Source organism: Ictalurus punctatus, chromosome 1 (assembly GCF_001660625.3).
Source record: "Ictalurus punctatus breed USDA103 chromosome 1, Coco_2.0, whole genome shotgun sequence".
Lineage (NCBI taxonomy): Eukaryota > Metazoa > Chordata > Actinopteri > Siluriformes > Ictaluridae > Ictalurus > Ictalurus punctatus.
The window spans coordinates 7,381,780-7,402,019 of NC_030416.2; the positions used below are offsets into that span (position 1 = coordinate 7,381,780).

Sequence of the window (20,240 nt, forward strand, 5' to 3'; positions counted from 1 at the left end):
ATGAAGGTCATAGCATATGATCTACATCATTTGAATACTTTTTACACAATTTAGTGATACTCATGCTCTATGGAAAAGGATATCCTGGAAGAGACCGCTCCCATCAACATTGACTCAGGATGACTCAGAGTGCTGCATCACCCCCCAACTTTCAGGAATCCTTTAACAGCAATTTGTGCACCATTATCCAAGCAGCAATATTAGAGGACAACATGACAGTGGTGCATAATATTATGAACCATTATGGAATTATATTGCAAGAGCTTTTCCATAAATCAGGATTTCACCAGGGGATAAAAACTGGACTGACAGGTAGAAAAGAGGATGAATGGCAACCCTCGATGTGGCACTATGTAAGGAATGTATGCTATGTGTTAGTCACTCACAAATTAGTACTATTATACTTACTTACAGTACAAATTATACTTACTTATTCATACAGTAGGCCTTTAATCTGCCTGGTTTCAAATCACAGTGAGTGAATTTAGGCAGGAACAATATTAATAGCTTTCAGTGCATCAAAGCACCTTCTCATTCCTTCACATTTGCAAAGAGGATGATTCGTTTTAGTCTTTAGTAGCTCACCAAATCAATGCAGAAATCGTTTTCTCTGATTTGCAACTTATTTGTTCTGAGGTGTGTAGACTACCGAGTCCTAAGATGATGTGATAGACCTGGAAATAATTAAATAAAGGTACATAAAGATGAGGTTGTAATGAACCCAATTATCAACATTAGAAACCAAGCTGTTTGTTTCTGAATACAGGTTTTTAAACCCAATGTGGTTTTATGTTTGAGGGATATATGACATGATGTGATTGTCCTGAGTGGGTGGGGAATCTTCAAAGTTGGTAATTTTCAGACAATGCAATGGTTGTGAATGGATAGAAAACAGTGAAATAAATAAATAAATAAATAAATTTCTCTTTACTTTTGACATTTTTAAAAAAAAATCACTACAGTCTAAGACGTGATTTATTAAAAAATCTGACAAACTGACACGATTGACATGACCAGAAACATCATTTCTACGTGTAGTTCCTCGCCTTCATTATTGCACTCGCCGTATGTAGTGTATGTGCTGATTTCATATTTACCAGTTTACAAGCATCTTAACACTCTTATGCCATTGTGGAGGTGTTAAAAAAACACTGGCAAAACTGGAGCACACAGGACACAGAGCTTGCTTCATAGACGAGGAGCTATTTCTGCTCTCCTCCACTTCAGTTCCAGAGGGGAAAAAATTAGTCTATTTTTTTCACATTGTCACATGTCCTGCTCTCACATGTGCAATCTTTAACCTATTTCAAGCAGATCTTTTCAGTAGTGGTGAGTATATATGGCTTGCAGGGTGATAGATATGTAGAATCACTGCTTACACAGCTATTTTTTTTAATCCAACATGCATTTTGTAAATTACAGACAGACAGACATACAGTTAGATAGATAGATTGACCACATTACAGCATCTTGGTGCAATAATATACTACACTGCTTCACCCCTTTCACACAGGGATGTTACGCAAGACTGTGTACCTTGCATGACCAGTATGGCAAGGTATTTTTGCATAGACAGAAAGCCACACCTCAGCTGAGAATTAGAGTAGCTCCTCCAACTACAGTGAAACCTCTACTCCAGAGCTTGAGGGTTGCTGAATCATGCAGTCACACTACCTTTGTGTGAAAATGTGGATTAACTATCTTGAAGTGAGGGATACCAAAGAATAATTCCTGCCAATCTAGTGTACCATGCCATAAAAAAAAAAAAAAGCCTTATGTTTGGACACAGACTGTGTTTCCACTTCTTGTGGTGTGTTGTGATAGTCAGTGATCTAGATCTAGATAGGAATATCACATGGCACTACGTTTACATTTTGATGACCCTACAGTATAGTTGCATGCGGGTTTAAAAGTTTCGACTCCCATAATGTCTCCTAGTTGTTGTTAAATGTCTTAATGACTAATGATGAACAAAAGGACAAGGAAATACATGATATATTCCAGTGTCTCTCAAACACAGTGAGAAACCTTCAGTACCTTCAGGAAGCTAGCACTGCTACTCAAAATGATCATTTTTTTCCAAAATAACAGGGTAATGGGCAGAGGCGCACCAAAACTGGACAGCTGAAGATGGAAAAATGTCACAAAAATCGGAAATCAGCAGTTTCTGAAATACTGAAATAACAACCAACAACACCCCATTCTGATATTTGATATGAACGTTAACTGACCTGTACCTGCATGGTTTTATGCGTCGTGCTGCTGCCAAATGATCGGCTGATCGGATAATTGCATGAATGAACAGGGGTACAGGTGTTCCTGTTTAAGTGAGTGTATATTTATTCATAGTAGTGTTTTTTTTTACAAGAAGTTTAGGCATTTTATAAACCCTCCTAAATGCAATTATCCATTCAAACAGAAGTGTGTGGTAGTCATCTTCTATAGGTGTTCATATGTTGTTATTATGGCTGAAAAATGCAGAACAGTCCAAGTGGAGATGTTTCACAGTTAAAGGAGTGTTACAGAATGACATTATGGTGGTTCCACACCCTTTAATAATAAAAAAACAAAAACCATGTGTCAGTGTGTAATCTATATGGCCTTGTGTCCGTGTGTCCTATATGTCCTACACTCTCATGCTTGTAATTTGTGCTCTCGCTTTTTGACTGGGACCAAAAAGAAAGAGCACATAACACCCATCTTAGCCTCACTCCACTGTTTACCGGTGAAATACAGAATTGATTTCAACATCCTTTTGTTTGTTTGTTTTTTAAGCCTTGCATGGTCTCGCCCCATATATATTTCATCTCCTCTGCTTTCGCTCTTCTTCTCTAATCTATAACCTTCCCTCTCTAGCTGCTTATTCTCTGGTCTTAGTTATATCTGGTTTGTTTTCTTACATTAATTATTTGTTTAAATTTTTATATTAATTATATTTTATGCTCTATGTTAATGCATTTCTTATTATGCATGATTTGCAGCACTTTGGTCAACACTCGTGTTGTTTTAAGTGTGGTATATAAATAAATTTGACTTTTGACTTTATGTGCAGCACTTCATCATGTAAGGCAAGGCAAGGCAAGGCAAATTTCTTTGTATAGCACATTTTCAACAACAGGGTTGTTGAAACAAAGTGCTTTACATAAAACATAAAATCAACACAAAGCAATATTTAAAAAGAAAAGACATTAAAAAGAGTTCATAAAAATATATAAAAATAAATAAAGTAATAAAAAAATAAAAACAGGTTAAAACAGATTAAAAAGGTTATAGTGCAGCATAATATATTAATTAAAATACCATGATGATTTAATTAAAAGCAGCAGCAAAAAGAAAAGTCTTCAGTCTTGATTTAAAAGAACTGAGAGTTTTGGCAGATCTGCAGTTTTCTGGGAGTTCTCACTAAATGCTGCTTCTCCACGTTTTGTTTTGACTCTGGGAACAGAGAGCAGACCTGTTCCAGATGACCTCAGAGGTCTGGATGATATATATATTGGACCCAAACCATTCAGTGTTTTATAACCATTCAGTGTTTAACAGCAGTATTTTAAAATCAATTCTTTGACAGACAGGAACCAGTGCAACGACCTCAAGACTGGAGTTATATGATCTACCATTCTAATCCCGGTGAGGACACGAGCAGCAGCATTCTGAATCAACTGCAACTGTCTAATTGATTTCTTATTTAGACCTGTAAAGACACCATTACAGTAGTCGAGTCGACTGAAGACAAATGCATGGACAACTTTTTCCAAGTCTTGCTGAGACATTAGTCCTCTAACCCTTCGAATATTTTTTAGGTGGTAGTAGGCTGACTTTGTAACTGTCTTAATATGGCTGTTGAAAATCAAGTCCGAGTCCATGACTACACCAAGATTTCTAACTTGGTCAGTGGTCTTTAACAATATTGACTGAAGCGGAGCGCTGACCTCTAATCGCTTCTTCTTAGCTCCAAACACAATAACTTCAGTTTTCTCTTAGTTTAGGGGAAAGAAAATGGGAGTACTGCAGGGGGTAAGTTTAGTCTCAGCAGTAACCAGATCTTTCATGTAGTCAGTGAACTCCAGGAGGGGGGAGGAGGGAGAGAGGGTGTCTGAAGATAGGGGTGACTTAAATGGGGTTCGGGGAGGTGAAGAAGGTAAATCCTCAATGGTGGTTGTTAGTGAGGGGTATGGAGACTCTTCTTCTTGGCCCTGATCTGTCCCATGGTCAGAACTTTCTTCAGGCGGGGGGTGAGTTGGCTCTCCTTCAACATTCCTGGTGCATTGTGTTGTGTATTCCCCTTGTCTCTTGTCCTTGGCAGAGAGAACAGATGAATGGCGCAGGAAGTGAGATAGGTTGGAGCTGAACAGTTTTACTCCTGACTTGTTAAGGCAGTTTGAATCTGCCTTAAAAAGATGTCTGCGTTCCCAGAAAAGGTCAAAATTGTTAATAAAATGTACTGAATGGACACTACATGCATCTGAGAGCCATGTGTTCAGTGCCACCAAACTGCTGAATCTCTCACTTCCTCTCCGAACGGGTGGTACAGGGCCACTAATAAACACCTTAACCTTCAGAGATCTCACTGTGTTCAACAGATCACTAAAGTCCTTTTTTATTACTTCAGACTGTTGCTTCACAATGTCATTTGTCCCTATGTGCAGAATGATGCTTTTTACAGTTGGATGTGTAGTCAAGATATGCAAGATTCTTTTTGCCAAGTCAGGGACTATATCCTTCGGAAAGCAGAATATTTTGATTTCTTATCCCGCATGCTTCTTACATCATTTACAGCAAAGTCACCCACAATCAGAGTTTGAGGCCCAGCTACTCGCTTTCCCTGTAGCCTTTTACTCTCTGATTTGCCCTCAGTCCTTACCTTGCTGTGTGAGGATGAGATGTTATCCAGGTCAACAGACGAACATCCGGGGTCTTGTAGCAGTGGTGCAAATCTGTTCTCCAGTTGCACAGGCGGTTGTTGGGAAATTTTTATTGCTAAGTTTCCATTTAGCAGCTGTCCACGGTTGTCTCCTATTAAGGACAGGGGTTGAAGAGGCACTCTGTCTTGATGATAATGCAGGCCAGCCAGTTGCATCACATATCTCAGGGTGCTGGGCACTGCTTTTTGCTCGTCCTCCCATTTCACAGGTAAATGAAATACCCTTAGGCTCTCCACCAAGAGAGTTTCAGGGATGACTACCACTGTTAAATTTATCACCCTGTACATAGTTCTCCTGCTTCTTGTTGGTGGTAATTAGTTGTGAGTTAATATGTTCTTGTCCATTATTCTGGGTCCATGAAATAGTAGTGTCATTCCCACATAGTCCATTCACATCCACATTCACTTCTAACCTGTTTATTTTGGTTTCCAGCACTGCAAATTCTGTGGAAGATTCTGGAAGTCGTCTAACCTGTGCATTTCGGTTTCCAGAACTGTAATTTTTTGTACAGGTTTCTGGAAGTCATCCATGGAGAAGGCAGGCATGTTGTTGCTAATTAGCCTTAGCTACAACTCCAGTTGCAGGCTTATACTACTGGTAGGCCGCATTCATTTATATCATAGATCATAGAAATGTTTAAAATATTGTAATAGCGTGCTTTATCTGAATAAATAAATGGCAGTCCCAGTGATTTGTAGATATCCACAAGAAAAAAAAATATAGAAAAAATTTATAGAAAAAAGTCAAAAGTCTGTCTAGAAAAAAAGTATTTTGCCAACCGGATTAAATTAAAATCATTTATTGTCACATTTTTCCCATTCAACATGCCTTTTTTTATTTAGCTGAATAAGGGCTTGAGGTCTGAAGGTGGAATCTAACATTCTGTGGTTTGTTAGCAGCAATGTCTGCTTGTTCATTGAAAAAAAAAAAAAAAGACCCAGAATCCAACAGAAAATGCTGTAGTTTTGGATTTGTGACAGGTTTAACATATTAACAATTATGGGGTAATCAGTCATTAAGATTCTAGTGATTTTGAATATGTAAAAATTTAAATGTTCTTTTTTGGTGCATGTTCAGTATGTAGGGCTAAAAGCAAAGCACAGGCCTCAGCTTATAGTAGTAAAATCTTTACTGTCCATCTTAGAAAAGGTTCATTATTGAACCTTGACAACAGGCCAGGTTATATGAACCCTTTTGCCATAACAAAGGTTCTACAAAGAACTGATGACATATGCTAAATAACCAAGGGATTGTTATGGACCCTGTAAATTCCATGTTGAACCTTTTCCATAGTTAGAAGTTCATATTTGCACTTTCAAGTTCTTTTTTGAACTCCAAAGTTTCAACCTCTACACTGGGCTCCACTGACATACAGATTATATCAGAGAAATTGGTGTAAGCAGATTTAACAGAGAAATTGGTGTAAGCAGTAGGCTTGTTTGCCAGTACAAGACGGAAATAATTGTCTACAATACAATAAAAAATACAATTTGCTAAGTATTTGCCAATTACCAATTAGGCTATTAGCTAGGAAGCTATTTGTTAGCATCAATGACTAGTGATATTTGTAAGGCTATCTAAGTACACTGCCACAATCAATGTGTTCTGTCTAGTTTTCATGATACATGTTACTGTAGTGAAGACCTCCATTGTCAAGACCAGGATTAGCTGAGATTGATTCAAGACCAAAACATAAGAGGGTCGAGGCCAAGTCAAGATCTCCAAATAAAAGTGAATGATGCCAAGATCAAGACCAAAAACCAATTAAAAAAAAATGTTTTGAGGCCACAACTTTACTGCATTATTTTATTTTGCATTAGGCTATATTTTCTAAAACATTTATTTACTTCTTGTCAAACTTTGTGTATGCAAAAAAAAAAAAAAAAAAAAAACAATAACAAAAAAAAAACACACACACACATCATAAACACAAAGTCTCAGTTAAGGCCAAGATCATATGCCAATGCCAATAAGTCTGACAAATAGCATAAAAATGCTTTATGTTACAATCTTACAAATGCCAATAAGCCTTAGAGAAAACGTCTCAATCCCAGACAAGTCCAACAATGGACATATAGTTGCAATCAAAATTATTCAACCCCCATTGTAAATCAGGTTTATTGTCAAAATTTACAAACTTTCAGCTGTTTGCAATGAACAAATAAAACAAAAGCAACTGAAATAGTTCAACACAACCAATGCTTCAAGTGGTTTCTCCAAATTCAACTGAAAATGCAACTTATAATGATTTCTCCAGTTTATACTAATGATCTAAAGCTCACAGAATAGGAGTGATGACTATACAGGTTTTGTCTTGATTGGATAAATCAAGATAGAGTGAATTTGGGTATGTTGGGATATCACATAAATTGGGACAGTTTAACTGATCAGTATTTATTTTTTGTCTGATAAGTCAAAATTAAAACTTGTCACTACACTATTGCAGTGGAAGGGCTCGACAGAAATAACCATTTAATAATATTAGATCATACAAGGGGTCAGCAATGAACAGGAAAGTGACCCTAACAATCTTGGGGCAAGAGAAAATGACATATGCTTTGGGTAATTTATTAATAAGGTTATAAAACTGTCATCCTTAATAAATGATGGATATTATATATAAATATTAAGCAATATAAAAGATACATGAAGGTATGCATTTAGAGATTGTTTTCATCTGTTCTGTTCATCTGTTCATTACTTTTAGGAAACACTGGTTATGAATTTGGAAATTATTTTGGAAGTTTTTCTAACCACTGTAATTGTTGTTATTGAATAAGGAATATTCCTTAGGCAAACATCTTAATATCCATCAAATTACATCTAGTTAGTTTACTTTGTTCATAATATATTAGCATATGTTTATGATGAATTTGAAGAAGATTTCTCCTGTTACTGCCATGATTACTGATGCCACGAATAAGCATGCTGCAAATAAATACTGTTGTAAACATGTCATTAGGGATAAAAATAAAAGCTTAAACCAAAGAAACCAAAGACGTGTCTCAAATTACCAAACATGCTTTCACAAATTACCAACCATGTCATTAAAAATGGTGTTCAGTTATGCTTGTTTAGAATATAAAATGTGTTCCTTGCAGATAGTCAACACCTTGAGGATTTCATAAATGTATCATCCATCCATCCATTTTCTATACCACTTAATTCTACACAGGGTTGCGTGAAGCCTGGAGCATATCCCAGGGGACTCGGGGCACAAGGCAGGGGATAGGGGAGGAGGGTATTGAACCCCCAACCCTGGAAGTGCAACTAACAAATAATCCAAATATATACACACCATCAACTTTATTAGTAACTTTATTAAATTAGAAAAAAAATCACCTGTACATGATTGTATGCATTGTGATGCTGCCACATGAGTGCCTGATTAGATAACGGCATAAATGAGCAGGTGTACGGGTGTTCCTATTAAAATGACTGGTGAGTGTACACTATATGGCCAAAAGTATGTAGACTACTGACCTTTCCAACCATATGTGATTCTTCCCCAAACTGTTGCCACACTGTTTGAATCACAGATTTATCTAGAATAACTTTGCATGCTGTAGCATTACAATTTCCCTTCATTGGAACCAAGTGGCCCAAACCTGTTCCAGCATGACAATCCCCCTGTGCACAAAGCAAGATGTGGATTACCAAGGTTGGAGTGGAAGAACTCAAGTGACCTGGACAGAACCCTGACCTCAATCTCACCGATCACTTTTGGGATGAACTGGAATGTCAACTGTGCCCCAGGCCTCCTCGTCCCATATGTGGGTGTGGGTGTGATTGGTCAGGTGTTCACAAACATTTGTATATTGTAACATTAAAAAGTAAACGTATGGGGAGCAGAGGTCAAGGTTTGTGCAATACATGTACCATAAATCCCTGTCTTCAAAAATGGTGCCCCAAATAAAATTGTATAGACTGTAACTGTACGTTTAGTCCTTTATAATAGAGGGTCTAAATTCATGAAAGGCTTGGTCATTAGATAAACAGATCAGAGGTGTAGACAGCAAGGAAAACATCAAACTCTGTGTGCAAAGGATCCCCAGAATTGAGAAAGTCTGCAGATCTACCCTCTTAGGAAATATAGATCAATCGTCTGTTGTCTCCCTGGAGATCTTTGAAAAGGTCTCACTGTTCCCTTCAGGGAGGATTCCAAGTCTCACTTAAAGGAACTAAGACAACATTTAATTCAAAGAGGAATCTTTTTCTATGGAACCTAATGTTTTGGCTTGTTTTCTTTACACTAATGTGTAATATCATTTCGTTTTAAACCCGAAAATCCAATTGGACAAAACACATCAGATGTTCTCTTGACCTTTGGCTTTCCCCGAATTTAGATATGGTCACGCTGAAGTAGTTATGAATCGCGAACGAATCGGTTCTCTCCGAACGACTCTTTTAAGCGAGTTGGATGTATCTATTCTCTCTCTCTCTAAAAAAAAAGCTGCTATTTGGTATTATAGTAAAATGCTACATTTACATTTACTTCAAGATTATGCAGTGTTGAATTTAAGAGACTATTTAATAATTCGCAGTTAATTCAAATACCTAAAACCCAGTAAGACTTCTCTATTTTGTACAGAGCCTCACGTGCAAGACTTTGCTTTTATAATACCAGAAAATATTGCCATCTAGGGACATCTTTTCAGCTCAGCAGCACTTTCTTTAGAAATAAACCTGGACTGTGAATTGGGAAAGTGGTCTTAAATGCCTCTAATTTCATTACATAAAGTATGGCATGAAACTGTGGTCGAAACGGAAGCCTTTTCTTTCTAGCGTGTTTACTTTATAGCCTGTAGAACATAACAGATCTGGGGGATGAATCGAAACAGTTCGTTCACTTAAACGGTTCGTTCGAAAGAATCGAATCATTAAAGTCTTCAACGGCCATTTCAGAAGTAGCAAGATAAACAATCCAGACAAGTGAAAAACTAATATGGGGAAGTTAATTGTACTCTCGGTTTTGGTTGCAGCTGTAGCAGTACTTGTTGGAGAACGATTTTTTGCGCTAAGGTTGGTCCACTTTTAAACTCACCATATGTTAATTTCACTTTGTTAAATAACAACAGTGCAATAGTAATGAACGGTTACAAATGCACATGCTGATCTGATATGGAGTGTATGTCAGCTCTATGTTGTTGTAGGCTGTGCTGTATTATAATTAAGGTAGTTCACAGGTGAAGCCATTTTTGATAAACAGTCAAGAACCAGAATGACAGTGTTAGGCTTGCATCAGTTATTTAACAGTAATTTTAACATATGGATCCAATGTTTGTTTCCTGCAGAAATATAACATTGTCTTATAGAGAACTCACCCAGAACCACCTCCCTAATTGTGAACTGATAAAAGGAATAGGTAAGTGTTAAAATGTCTAAAACATCTCCGATTTATAGGAAATAATTCCTCTGAAGCAAGCTAGACCCAAGAATGTGGACCGAATGTGGTTTCCATCAGTCATAGTTAAAAATGACCCACATAAATATGACCTAAAGCATAAGCAGATTTTCACACAAGTCCTAAAAGTAGACAAAGAGAACTCGATTAAACAAATGAGACAAAAATATTATACGTGAATCTTTATTTATCAAGGAAAATGATCCAATATGGCATTATGAGTGGCAAAAGTATGTGAACCTCTCAGATTAGCAGTTAATTTGAAGGTGAAATTAGTGTTTTGAATCAATGGTATTAACAATAGGGTGCAAGCGAGCACCCTGTTTTATTTAAAGAACAGGTAGCTATCTTCACAACACATGTTTTGTGGAAGCGTATCATGGCGCAAACAATGGAGATTTCTGAGGACTTCAGAAAAGAAAAAGAGCTGTTAATACTCATCAGGCTCGAAAAGTTTACAAAACCATCTTTAAAGAGTTTGGACTCCACTCCAAAGTGGAGTATGTTATGTTATAAAAGCTAAAAAACAATTTTTCCCCTCATAAGCCTCTTTTTTCTCTCTCTCTTGAAGTTAATAACTGTGGTGTAAATCTTTCTGACCATTACAAAGCACTGTCACTAGGGATTATTGTCTTAAATGTTAAATAAACATCTCCATACAGAAAACTTACATATTATATCAATGATAATACAGTTTTACTTCTTAAATAACTTAGCTGATGTAGATTATCCACCAGACAAGTGCCTGTGAATGAGTTCTTATTATAGAGAAAATAATATATTACAATTAATAATGAATAATATTAACATGTGATTTGAGTTTTAGTCTGCACTACTGTCAGTGCCGGTTTTATGGAAAATTCTGACCAATCAGAATTGAGCATTCACCAGTCCTGTAGTGTACAGTTGTGGCCAAATATTTACATACACCTAGTGTGAAGATATTCAGTGTTTCACGTTTCCACATATGTTTGAATTACCATAAATTTCCTTTGGCAGGTCAATTAGGGCTTTTGTTTTGTTTAAGTCAGACGTAATTTTAAAACAGTTGATTAGAGACAGATTTTTTCCCCAGCTGTAATATACTATATCAGAATTTCAGTGGGTCAAAGCTTTCCATTCACCAAGTTGACTATATCTTTAAACAGTCTGGAAGATTCCAGAAATTGAAGGAATGACTTTAGAAGCTTCTGATTGGCCATTTGTCATAAATTGCGAGTGAACTTGTGGCTGTATTTTAGAGCAAGTGCCTTTTTGCCCTTGATACCATGGGGAAAATTCAAGCAACTTAGCCAAGGCAGGCAAAAATTCTGGACCTTCATTGAGAGAGTCCTACATTGCCCTGGCCTGAAAGGCTGTTGTTCAAAGAAGAAGCCTGTACTCTAAGACTGGCATTACCTGAAGTATGCAGGTGATCACCAATCTTTTGAAGGAGTATTCTGTGGTCAGAAGAAACAAAAAATAAAGTGTTTGGTCTTAATGATCAGCACTATGTATGGAAGAAAAGGGGTGAAGTTTTTATCCGAAATCATTATCCCAGCTGTGAAGCATGGGGTGGCAGCATGATGTTGCGGGGGGTGTTTTGCTGGGAAAGAGACTAGTGCAGTTCAAATAATAGATGGCATCATGGAAACAGGTATATCTAGAAATACTCAAGCAGCACCTCAAGACATCAGCCAGATAGTTATATCTTGGTCGCAACTGGGTCTTCAAGAAGGACAATGATCCTAAGCATGCCTCCAAAGTAGTAACAGCATGGCTTAACAGGCCATAACAAAGCCCTGACTTGAGCCCAATACAAAATGAGTAGACTGAACTGAAAAAGCGGAGCAAGGAGGCCTAGAAACCTGAATGAGTTACACCAGTTCTGTCAGGAGGAACGAGGAAAGATTCTGGAAAAGTGTTGTGTGAAGCTTGTGGAGGGCTACCTCAAACATTTGATTTAAGTTGAGCAATTAAAATGCACTGACACCAAATAGGATAAAATGGAAACCAGCCTAATATTTCCACAAAATGTGGCAACACTATATACCAGCGTTTATCAGAATAAAATATATTAATGAATCCAAAGATTTTAACAATATGTTGGCAGTAATCAGATAACTTTTATCCTAACCAATTTACAAGTGAGGCAGAATCCAATCCAGACACATAACTGAGCAATTTGGAGTTAAGAGCAATTTGACCACCAGTGTCTCTCTTGACAGTCCTAGGATTTGAAATTGTAGCCTTCTGGTCACTAGTACACGAAAGTCTGTGACCTAAGCTGCTGCCCCCCCTTTGAATTTAATAAGACAAACAACACAGCTTGTGCTGTTACAGATAAACCACAAAGCCCTATGTCTTAACTGTGTTGAACAGTCTACTGCTGACTGTTACATAGCTCTGACACCAAAGAGTCGTTCCAAAAATGATCTCCTCACAGAAAACCTCATTATATCAACAAATACACTTGTTGCAAAAAAAAATCCAGAATAATTAATAGAAATCTGTGATTTGCATTGTTGGATCTACTGAAAAAACTGCTGTTATTAAAAAAAAAGAAATGTATCAAGACCTTTTGACCGATAGGATTTGAGAATACAGCAACATTATGTTATAAATGTGATAAATAGTATGGTTTTCTTCCTATATGAAGAGATGGGAGCAGAGGACATCACTATACTTGAAGATGGACTGGCCATCATAAGCGCTGTATGTTCCTCTTATTTCACACACATTATATCTTTAAACAATTTTGGTAACATGGTTACTGAAAATGAGTTAATTGTGGCAAATAAACTATAATATACAATCTCAATTCCGAAAAAGTTGGGACAGTATGGAAAATGCAAAAAAACTCAAATAAACAAAAAGTCATTTGAAAAATGTAGTTCACCCTGTACTATATTGAAAGCACATTATTAACACGTTTGATGTTTTACTTTGTAAATTTAATTTATTTTTGAAAATATACACACATTTCAAATCTTATGACTGCAACACACTCCAAAAACTTTGGGACGGTCGACTGTTTACCACTGTGTAACATCACCTTTTCTTTTAATAACACTTATTAAGCGTTTGGGCGCTGAAGACAACACTTGGTTAAGTTTAGCATGCAAAATTGTCCCCCATTCGTCCATTATGAATTTCTTCAGCTGTGAAACTGTTGCCTTATTTTGCGCTTCATAACGCACCACACATCCTCAGTCGGAGACAGGTCAGGACTGCAGGCAGGCCATGCTAGTACCTGTACTCTCCGCTTACACACCCATGCACTTGTAATCCAGACAGAATGTGGTTTGGCGTTGTCCTGCTCTGGATTTCAGCATATGTTGCTTCAAAATGTGCACATATCTTTCTGCATTAATGCGGCCCTCACAGATGTGCAAGTTACCCATGCTGCCATGGGCACTGACACGCCCCATACCATGATAGACGCTGGCTTTTGGACCTGATACTGATAACAGCTTGGATGGTCCTTTTCCTCTTTGGCCCGGAGAACATGACGGTTGTTTTCTCTAAAAATTATTTGAAATGTTGACTCGTCGGACCACAAAACACGATTCCACTGTGCTATCAGATGAGGCCGAGCCCAGAGAAGTCAGCTGCGCTTCTGAACAGGGTTGGTGTGTGGCTTCTGCTTTGCATAGTAAAGCCTTAACTTGCATCTGTGGATGCAGCGGCGAATGGTGTTGAACGACAAAGGTTTACCAAAGTATTCCCGAGCCCATGTCAGGATATCCATTACAGACTCATGACTGTTTTAAGACAGTGATGTCTGAGGAATCAAAGATCACGCACATTCAGGAGTGGTTTTTGGCCTTGCCCTGTACGTACCGAGATTTGACCGGATTCCTTGAATCTTTTAATTATATTGTGCACTGTAGAAGGTGAAATGCCCAAAATCCTACTGATTTATCTTTGGGGAATGTTGTTCTCAAAGTGTTGGTTTATTCGCTGATGCATCTGTTGGCAGATTGGCAAGCCTCGACGTATCCTTGCTCTTGAAGGAGTAGGCTTTTTTTGGAGGCTCCTTATATACTATGATTAGACGATTGCCTCACCTGTTTCACATCACCTTCTTATTTCAACTTGTCACATTGCTATTGGTCCTAAATTGCTCCTGTCCCAACTTTTTTGGAAGGTGTTGCATGCATCAAAATGTTTGAAAATAAACATTTATCTAAAAAAAAAACAAACAACCTATGCAGTTGATTAGATAAAACATCAAATACAGTGTCTTTGTTTAAATACAAGTCAAAGTACATTTACAAATCACTCTTTATTTTATTAGCCTTTTCCATACTGTCCCAGTTTTTTCGGAATTGGGGTTGTATATATGAATATATATTTTATTTACACATGTAATGTGTTGGATTTGTATTGGTTATTGTTGGTTATTTTTTTTTTTTTGTTCACATGCACTTTAATTAGCTATAATATGTTCAAATTCCACAACCATAGGGTCTGAAGTACCCAGGTATGCCTCGTTATTCAGACGCGCCTGGAAAGATCTATGTGCTGAACCTGCCCTCTGGAGGAGATCTTACAGAACTCCATATCAAAGGAGACTTTGATGCAGCTTCTTTTGGCCCACATGGAATCAGTCTGTATACTGATGAAGAAGGTATTTAGAATTTCAGCATATTTATTTCCGAATTCCTCAATACTGTCTACTATATCAAAAGCACTATAATGAATTCCTGTTGCAGATGGCTCTCGATATTTATTTGTGGTGAATCATCCACATAAAAACAGCCAGGTTGAGATATTTCAGTACGTCAAAGAGGAAAACACTCTAGTGCACGTGAAGACTATAAAGCACGAGTTGCTGCATAAGTATGTCCATCCTCTACACAGCCTTGTATTTCAGTATATGCTATGCATATTTTTGGGCAGAAATTCATTCCTGAGTTCTCATACATCTTCTCTTGTAAAATTGCATTGGTATAGTGTGAATGACATTGTAGCTGTTGGAGTGGAAAATTTCTACGCCACTAATGATCACTACTTCACCACCGATTACCTGAAGCCTCTGGAAATGCTGCTCTCTCTGTTCTGGTGTGATGTGGTGTATTACAGTCCTGAAGCAGTTCATGTTGCGGCAGGAGGACTTTTCAGTGCCAATGGCATCAACATCTCCCCTGACAAAAAGTAAGTCTTTGAGAAATGTTTTAAAAAAAAAGAAAAAAAAAAAAAGGGATTTTCCCAACACAAACGATTTATCTCTTTTTCCTTGTGCCAGGCATTTGTATGTGTCAGATTTAATGAATCACACAATTGTTGTGCTGAACATCCAGAAAGACAACACACTATCCCGTGTGAAGGTATGCATAAAGTGTGATGAATATGCATGAAGGGGATATACAGATCCAGTTATTTTCACATGTATTAATATCTCTTATTAAAATTTTCTGTTTGACGCTTTTGTTATATTCCATGTTGTACAGGAAGTTGATGTAGGCTCCCTCTGTGATAATATCGAAGTGGAGAGTAAAACTGGAGACTTGTGGATGGGTTGCCACCCAAATGGAGGCAGAATTATTCTAAATGATCCAAATAATCCACCTGGCTCCGAGGTGTGTGTGTGTGTGTGTGTGTGTGTGTGGGAACATTCAACAAAGGGCCTCATTTATACATTTTTTAAAAATTTAGAATCGTATTTTTTTTTTTTATAAATCTGCCAGAAAATTTCCTCCAGATGTACAAAAGCTGATTGTCCTCATACTGATGCCATACATATGATGATAAATGCCAATCAACCGTAAAGTACGATGTGCGTGCATGCCACTGCTCATTTGCATTTAGTGACACCTACAAAACTCCATATAAGGTCAAGTGCGCTGAAAGCGCAAAATAAAAAAAAAAATACAAAAAGAAAATTTCTCAGACTCACAAGTGGAAGTTGATTTGACTCACAACTACACCATTTAAAAAATATTTATTTAGCGTTGTAACAGCACCTGAAAAGCTTACAATCCGGAGACGGATTACAGAAAAGCTGAAGTAGCTGTAAATTAAGTGATTTTAAGTGAATCTTAAGTGAATTAAGTGAAAAGAAAATGGTTTGACATGAAGAAAGATATCTATGCTGTACCCAAATGAGCATGTAAACCAAGCACGTCACACAGGAGAACTGCTATGTTTAATTGTTTTAAATGTCAAGTGAGGGTCATAAGGATGATGACATGCAGGGACTGTAGAGAGTAGAGTATACGGCACAATGCAGATTGAGACATACCAGGTTGATCACTTATCCATCACTTAGTGCTGATGAAGTTTTCCACTACGATTTTAAAAAAACATAATTTTATTTTGATATTTAATCATTCTTAAATTATACCATTAACGTGCAATCAATGTGTTTCACAGGTGTCTTTTTTAATTAAAATTAATGAAGTTGATGCAGTAATAAGTGTAAAATATATATATATATATATATATATATATATATATATATATATATATATATATATATATATTGCAGTAACTCCTTGTCAGTTGCGTGATTTGAAGCTGATCAGTCGCGGTTTAAATTGAGTCTCCGTATATGTTCAAATAAAAATAAAAAAACAACTCATGAGCTCTTGTAGAATGCAAACATTTTTAAGAACTAACTTGATTTTAATGAATACCAAATTTCTTTTGTATAATGTATTTATGCACAATTTACAAATAACTGTTTGTATCCAGATTGATAAATGAGGCCCAAAGACATTAAAATATTTTGTGTATTTAAAAAACATAAAATGAGTGAAACTGTATATTTTTTTTATATATATATATATATATATATATTCGTGAATCACATGTGATTGCGTCATGTTGTGTTGAAACACCTTTAGTGTTGAATTATTAGCTTATACATTGGATTTTTAATCATGTAATGAGATCCAAACTTAATAATGAAATAGAACTTTTATTTATATATATAATATATAATTATTATTTTTTTTAAATATCAAATACCAATTTTTGACAGTATACTTTGGTCCTGATAATGCCACTGTTTTTCATATAAATATCATATAAATGCTGGGATTTGTGTATTTATATACGAGTATTTGTCTGTCTATTTTAGGTCATTCGTATACAAAATATCCACTCTGAAGAACCAGTGGTGACTCAGGTGTACGCTGATAATGGCAGCGTGCTCCTAGGATCTTCAGTGGCTACACCGTGCAATGGGAAGCTCCTTATAGGAAGCGTTTTCCACAAAGCCCTAATGTGTGACCTTGAGTAGAACATCCACTTAAACATCAAACACTGCTCTGCATGACTACAGTGCCTAACAGATGAAAGGAAAAAAATTAAAGGAAAAAAGAAATAAAGTAACAACTTCAATATGTCTCTGGAACTTTACTGGAGGGATGGACATCATTCTTCCCAAAGATATTCTCTCAGTTGGTGTTTTGGTGGCTGTCTAACAGGTTGCTGTCTAACAAGTGTGCAGTTGGGTTACGGGGCATTGTCATCCTGTACGAGATCGCTCCTATCATTTTTTTTCCTTCGATTTGTCACCCATTTGTGGGTGTTTCCTATATCAAGAAATGTGATATCACAGTATCGGGTATAATCTCTACTGAATTCTCACAGACGTTTCCTACAAGAAATTCAGGTTTTGTCATGCCATTCATGTATATATTTTCAGTAGGCCTGTTGCTATATACAGTACAGTATAGTCTATATACATACATAAATGCATATAGTATTAAAGAGCAGTGTTCACAACTACAGTATCAGTGCACATCACTACACATTTCTTGACAAAGCACTACTAATTACACACACTGCACAGTTTGAAGAAAACTGTGGTATAATTGTGTGAATAACTTGACAATGTAAACAATTATAAATAAATAAATAAATATATTATAAATAAATAGCAAAATACCAAGAATGTTGCAGCATGTAAAAGATTTTGCATAGAATTATTGAAGTATTACAATATTGCAAGTTTAAAAAACCAAAATGACATTAATATTAACTGGACAGTTCATATTGGCTCAACTTGCTTTCTATCCAGTGTTCCCTGGATAGACTCTGGATCCAAGACTACCCTGAATGCACTTAATGTAGATGAATGAATGAATGAAAGAAAAAGGGTCATTTTAAAATAGTATTGTGTTATACATTTATGAATTAAAAATGAATTGAGTTATAAAAATATTAGTTATTTCAAAATTAAGCGAAAATAAAACTATTCCTCAAAAAACTCAATGTAACAATACAAATACACAGCTAAATAGATGCACAAAGGCACTGAGGTTTCTAAATTCATTTCTAATGAATATTTTGTATACTTTTCATTTTGAGCTATTGCCAGGTTTGCCTAAGTAATGTGAAGGTGCTAAAAGACAGATATAGAATATTAAGTAAAATTGAGCTTAAATACAGTGATGGTACAAAGGCTTTGCCAATTGAGATTAAGTGAGGAACACAGCTTCTGTACAGGTTCAGTAGTGTGGGTAATTCTAGAATTTACTAATTTGAATGTTTTTTCCTACCAAGTTATAAGATATGCTGATTGTAGAATATTGATTGTGTTGAATATACAGTTGGGAATATTGATTGTAGTCACTGCGTTTTGTTTGTGTGACTTTACAACTGACACTGTGAATTTTTTTTTCTTTGTACTATGAACTCTTTTAAGAGGTTCAAATATGTTCCACAGTGCTATGTTTAAATAAACAGTCATGACCATTTGCCTCTTTGATGAGAGATGGTGAGAGATGTACTTCAGAACACAGAAATGGTACTAAATGGAAACCACTAAATGGAAACCACTAAATGGGAACCACTGCAACATTATGGTTAGATGGGTCGGGAGGGTTACTTTATAAATATATTCCGTTACAGTTACAAATTACTTCATCAAAAATTTAATCCGTAACGTAATCCAAGTATCACAGTATGAAAGTAATGTAATGTGATTATTTTTTGGATGACTTTAAGAACACATTTGTAAATAAAGTTAAGAGAAGAGCAATATGATCGAAAATACTTTAATTTAGAGCTCATTTTAGAGCTTAAAAACATGTTCAGTGTTTGGATTTGTTTTAATAAAATAAATAAATTTGTTGCTCATGAGTCACAACTGGCGAACTGGAGAACTATAACCAAGCAGCTGTCTATATTGTGTTATGTCAAAAGATTCATTTCTTTGTTTTTAATGAAAAAAATTGTAATCCTGATAGTGTTCCCATTTTTACAGAATGTACCTGGAATCTGATTACTTTGTTTTTTGACGTAATTGTAACGGATTACAGTTACCAGTTTTTTTTGTATCCTGATTACGTAACGCAGTTACATGTATTCCATTACTCCCCAAGCCTGATGGTTAGTGCGTCCTACAAACCCAACTGTTGTTTACATTGTGTAAGATATCTAAATTCACCTATCACACCAGTAACATCAGATACATCCATTTGATGTAATAGTTTGGTATGGCACATCAGAAATTGCTTTGCAGAGTTTTTGGAATGGTTGGTGTATATCAGCTGTTTGTACACAGAATCAAGTTGTTTAAAATGTTTGATGCTTTATTTCAAGTAGTACATGCATTCACCATCTTCTCAAAGTTCAGTGTATGCCGCAGAATACATGCCTCTTAATATACAGTTGCAGTCAAAATTATTCAACCCCATTTCAGCTGTTTTCAGTGAACAAATCAAACAAAAGCAATTGAAATAGTTCAACACAATGGATGCTTCAAGTAGTTTCCCCAAATTCAACTGAAAATGCAAATTCTAATGATTTCTCCAGTTTCAAAATGATTTAAGCCCCTGAATAGAATCCCTTACAACAGCACAAATATGCAATTGTCTCAAGCACACCTGATGCATCTAATGAAGCCCTTGATATCTGAACTGGCTAGGGGCATGAAATACATGAAATACATGGACTGGGCAGAAAAAGGAAGCTATCTC

The 20,240-nt window shown here is 36.3% G+C and overlaps 1 protein-coding gene across 1 annotated transcript; it reads left to right on the forward strand.

Moving 5' to 3' along the window:
• Positions 1 to 9,784: 9,784 nt before the first annotated feature.
• Positions 9,785 to 19,027, forward strand: LOC108271509 (serum paraoxonase/arylesterase 2). The gene is made up of 9 exons (XM_017479135.3): positions 9,785 to 9,944; positions 10,217 to 10,287; positions 12,965 to 13,020; positions 14,776 to 14,938; positions 15,024 to 15,150; positions 15,265 to 15,465; positions 15,557 to 15,638; positions 15,762 to 15,890; positions 17,393 to 19,027. The coding sequence occupies exons 1-9, from the start codon at positions 9,868 to 9,870 to the stop codon at positions 17,552 to 17,554; spliced, it is 1,068 nt and encodes a 355-aa protein (XP_017334624.1). The 5' UTR covers positions 9,785 to 9,867; the 3' UTR covers positions 17,555 to 19,027.
• The last annotated feature ends 1,213 nt before the right edge of the window (positions 19,028 to 20,240 follow it).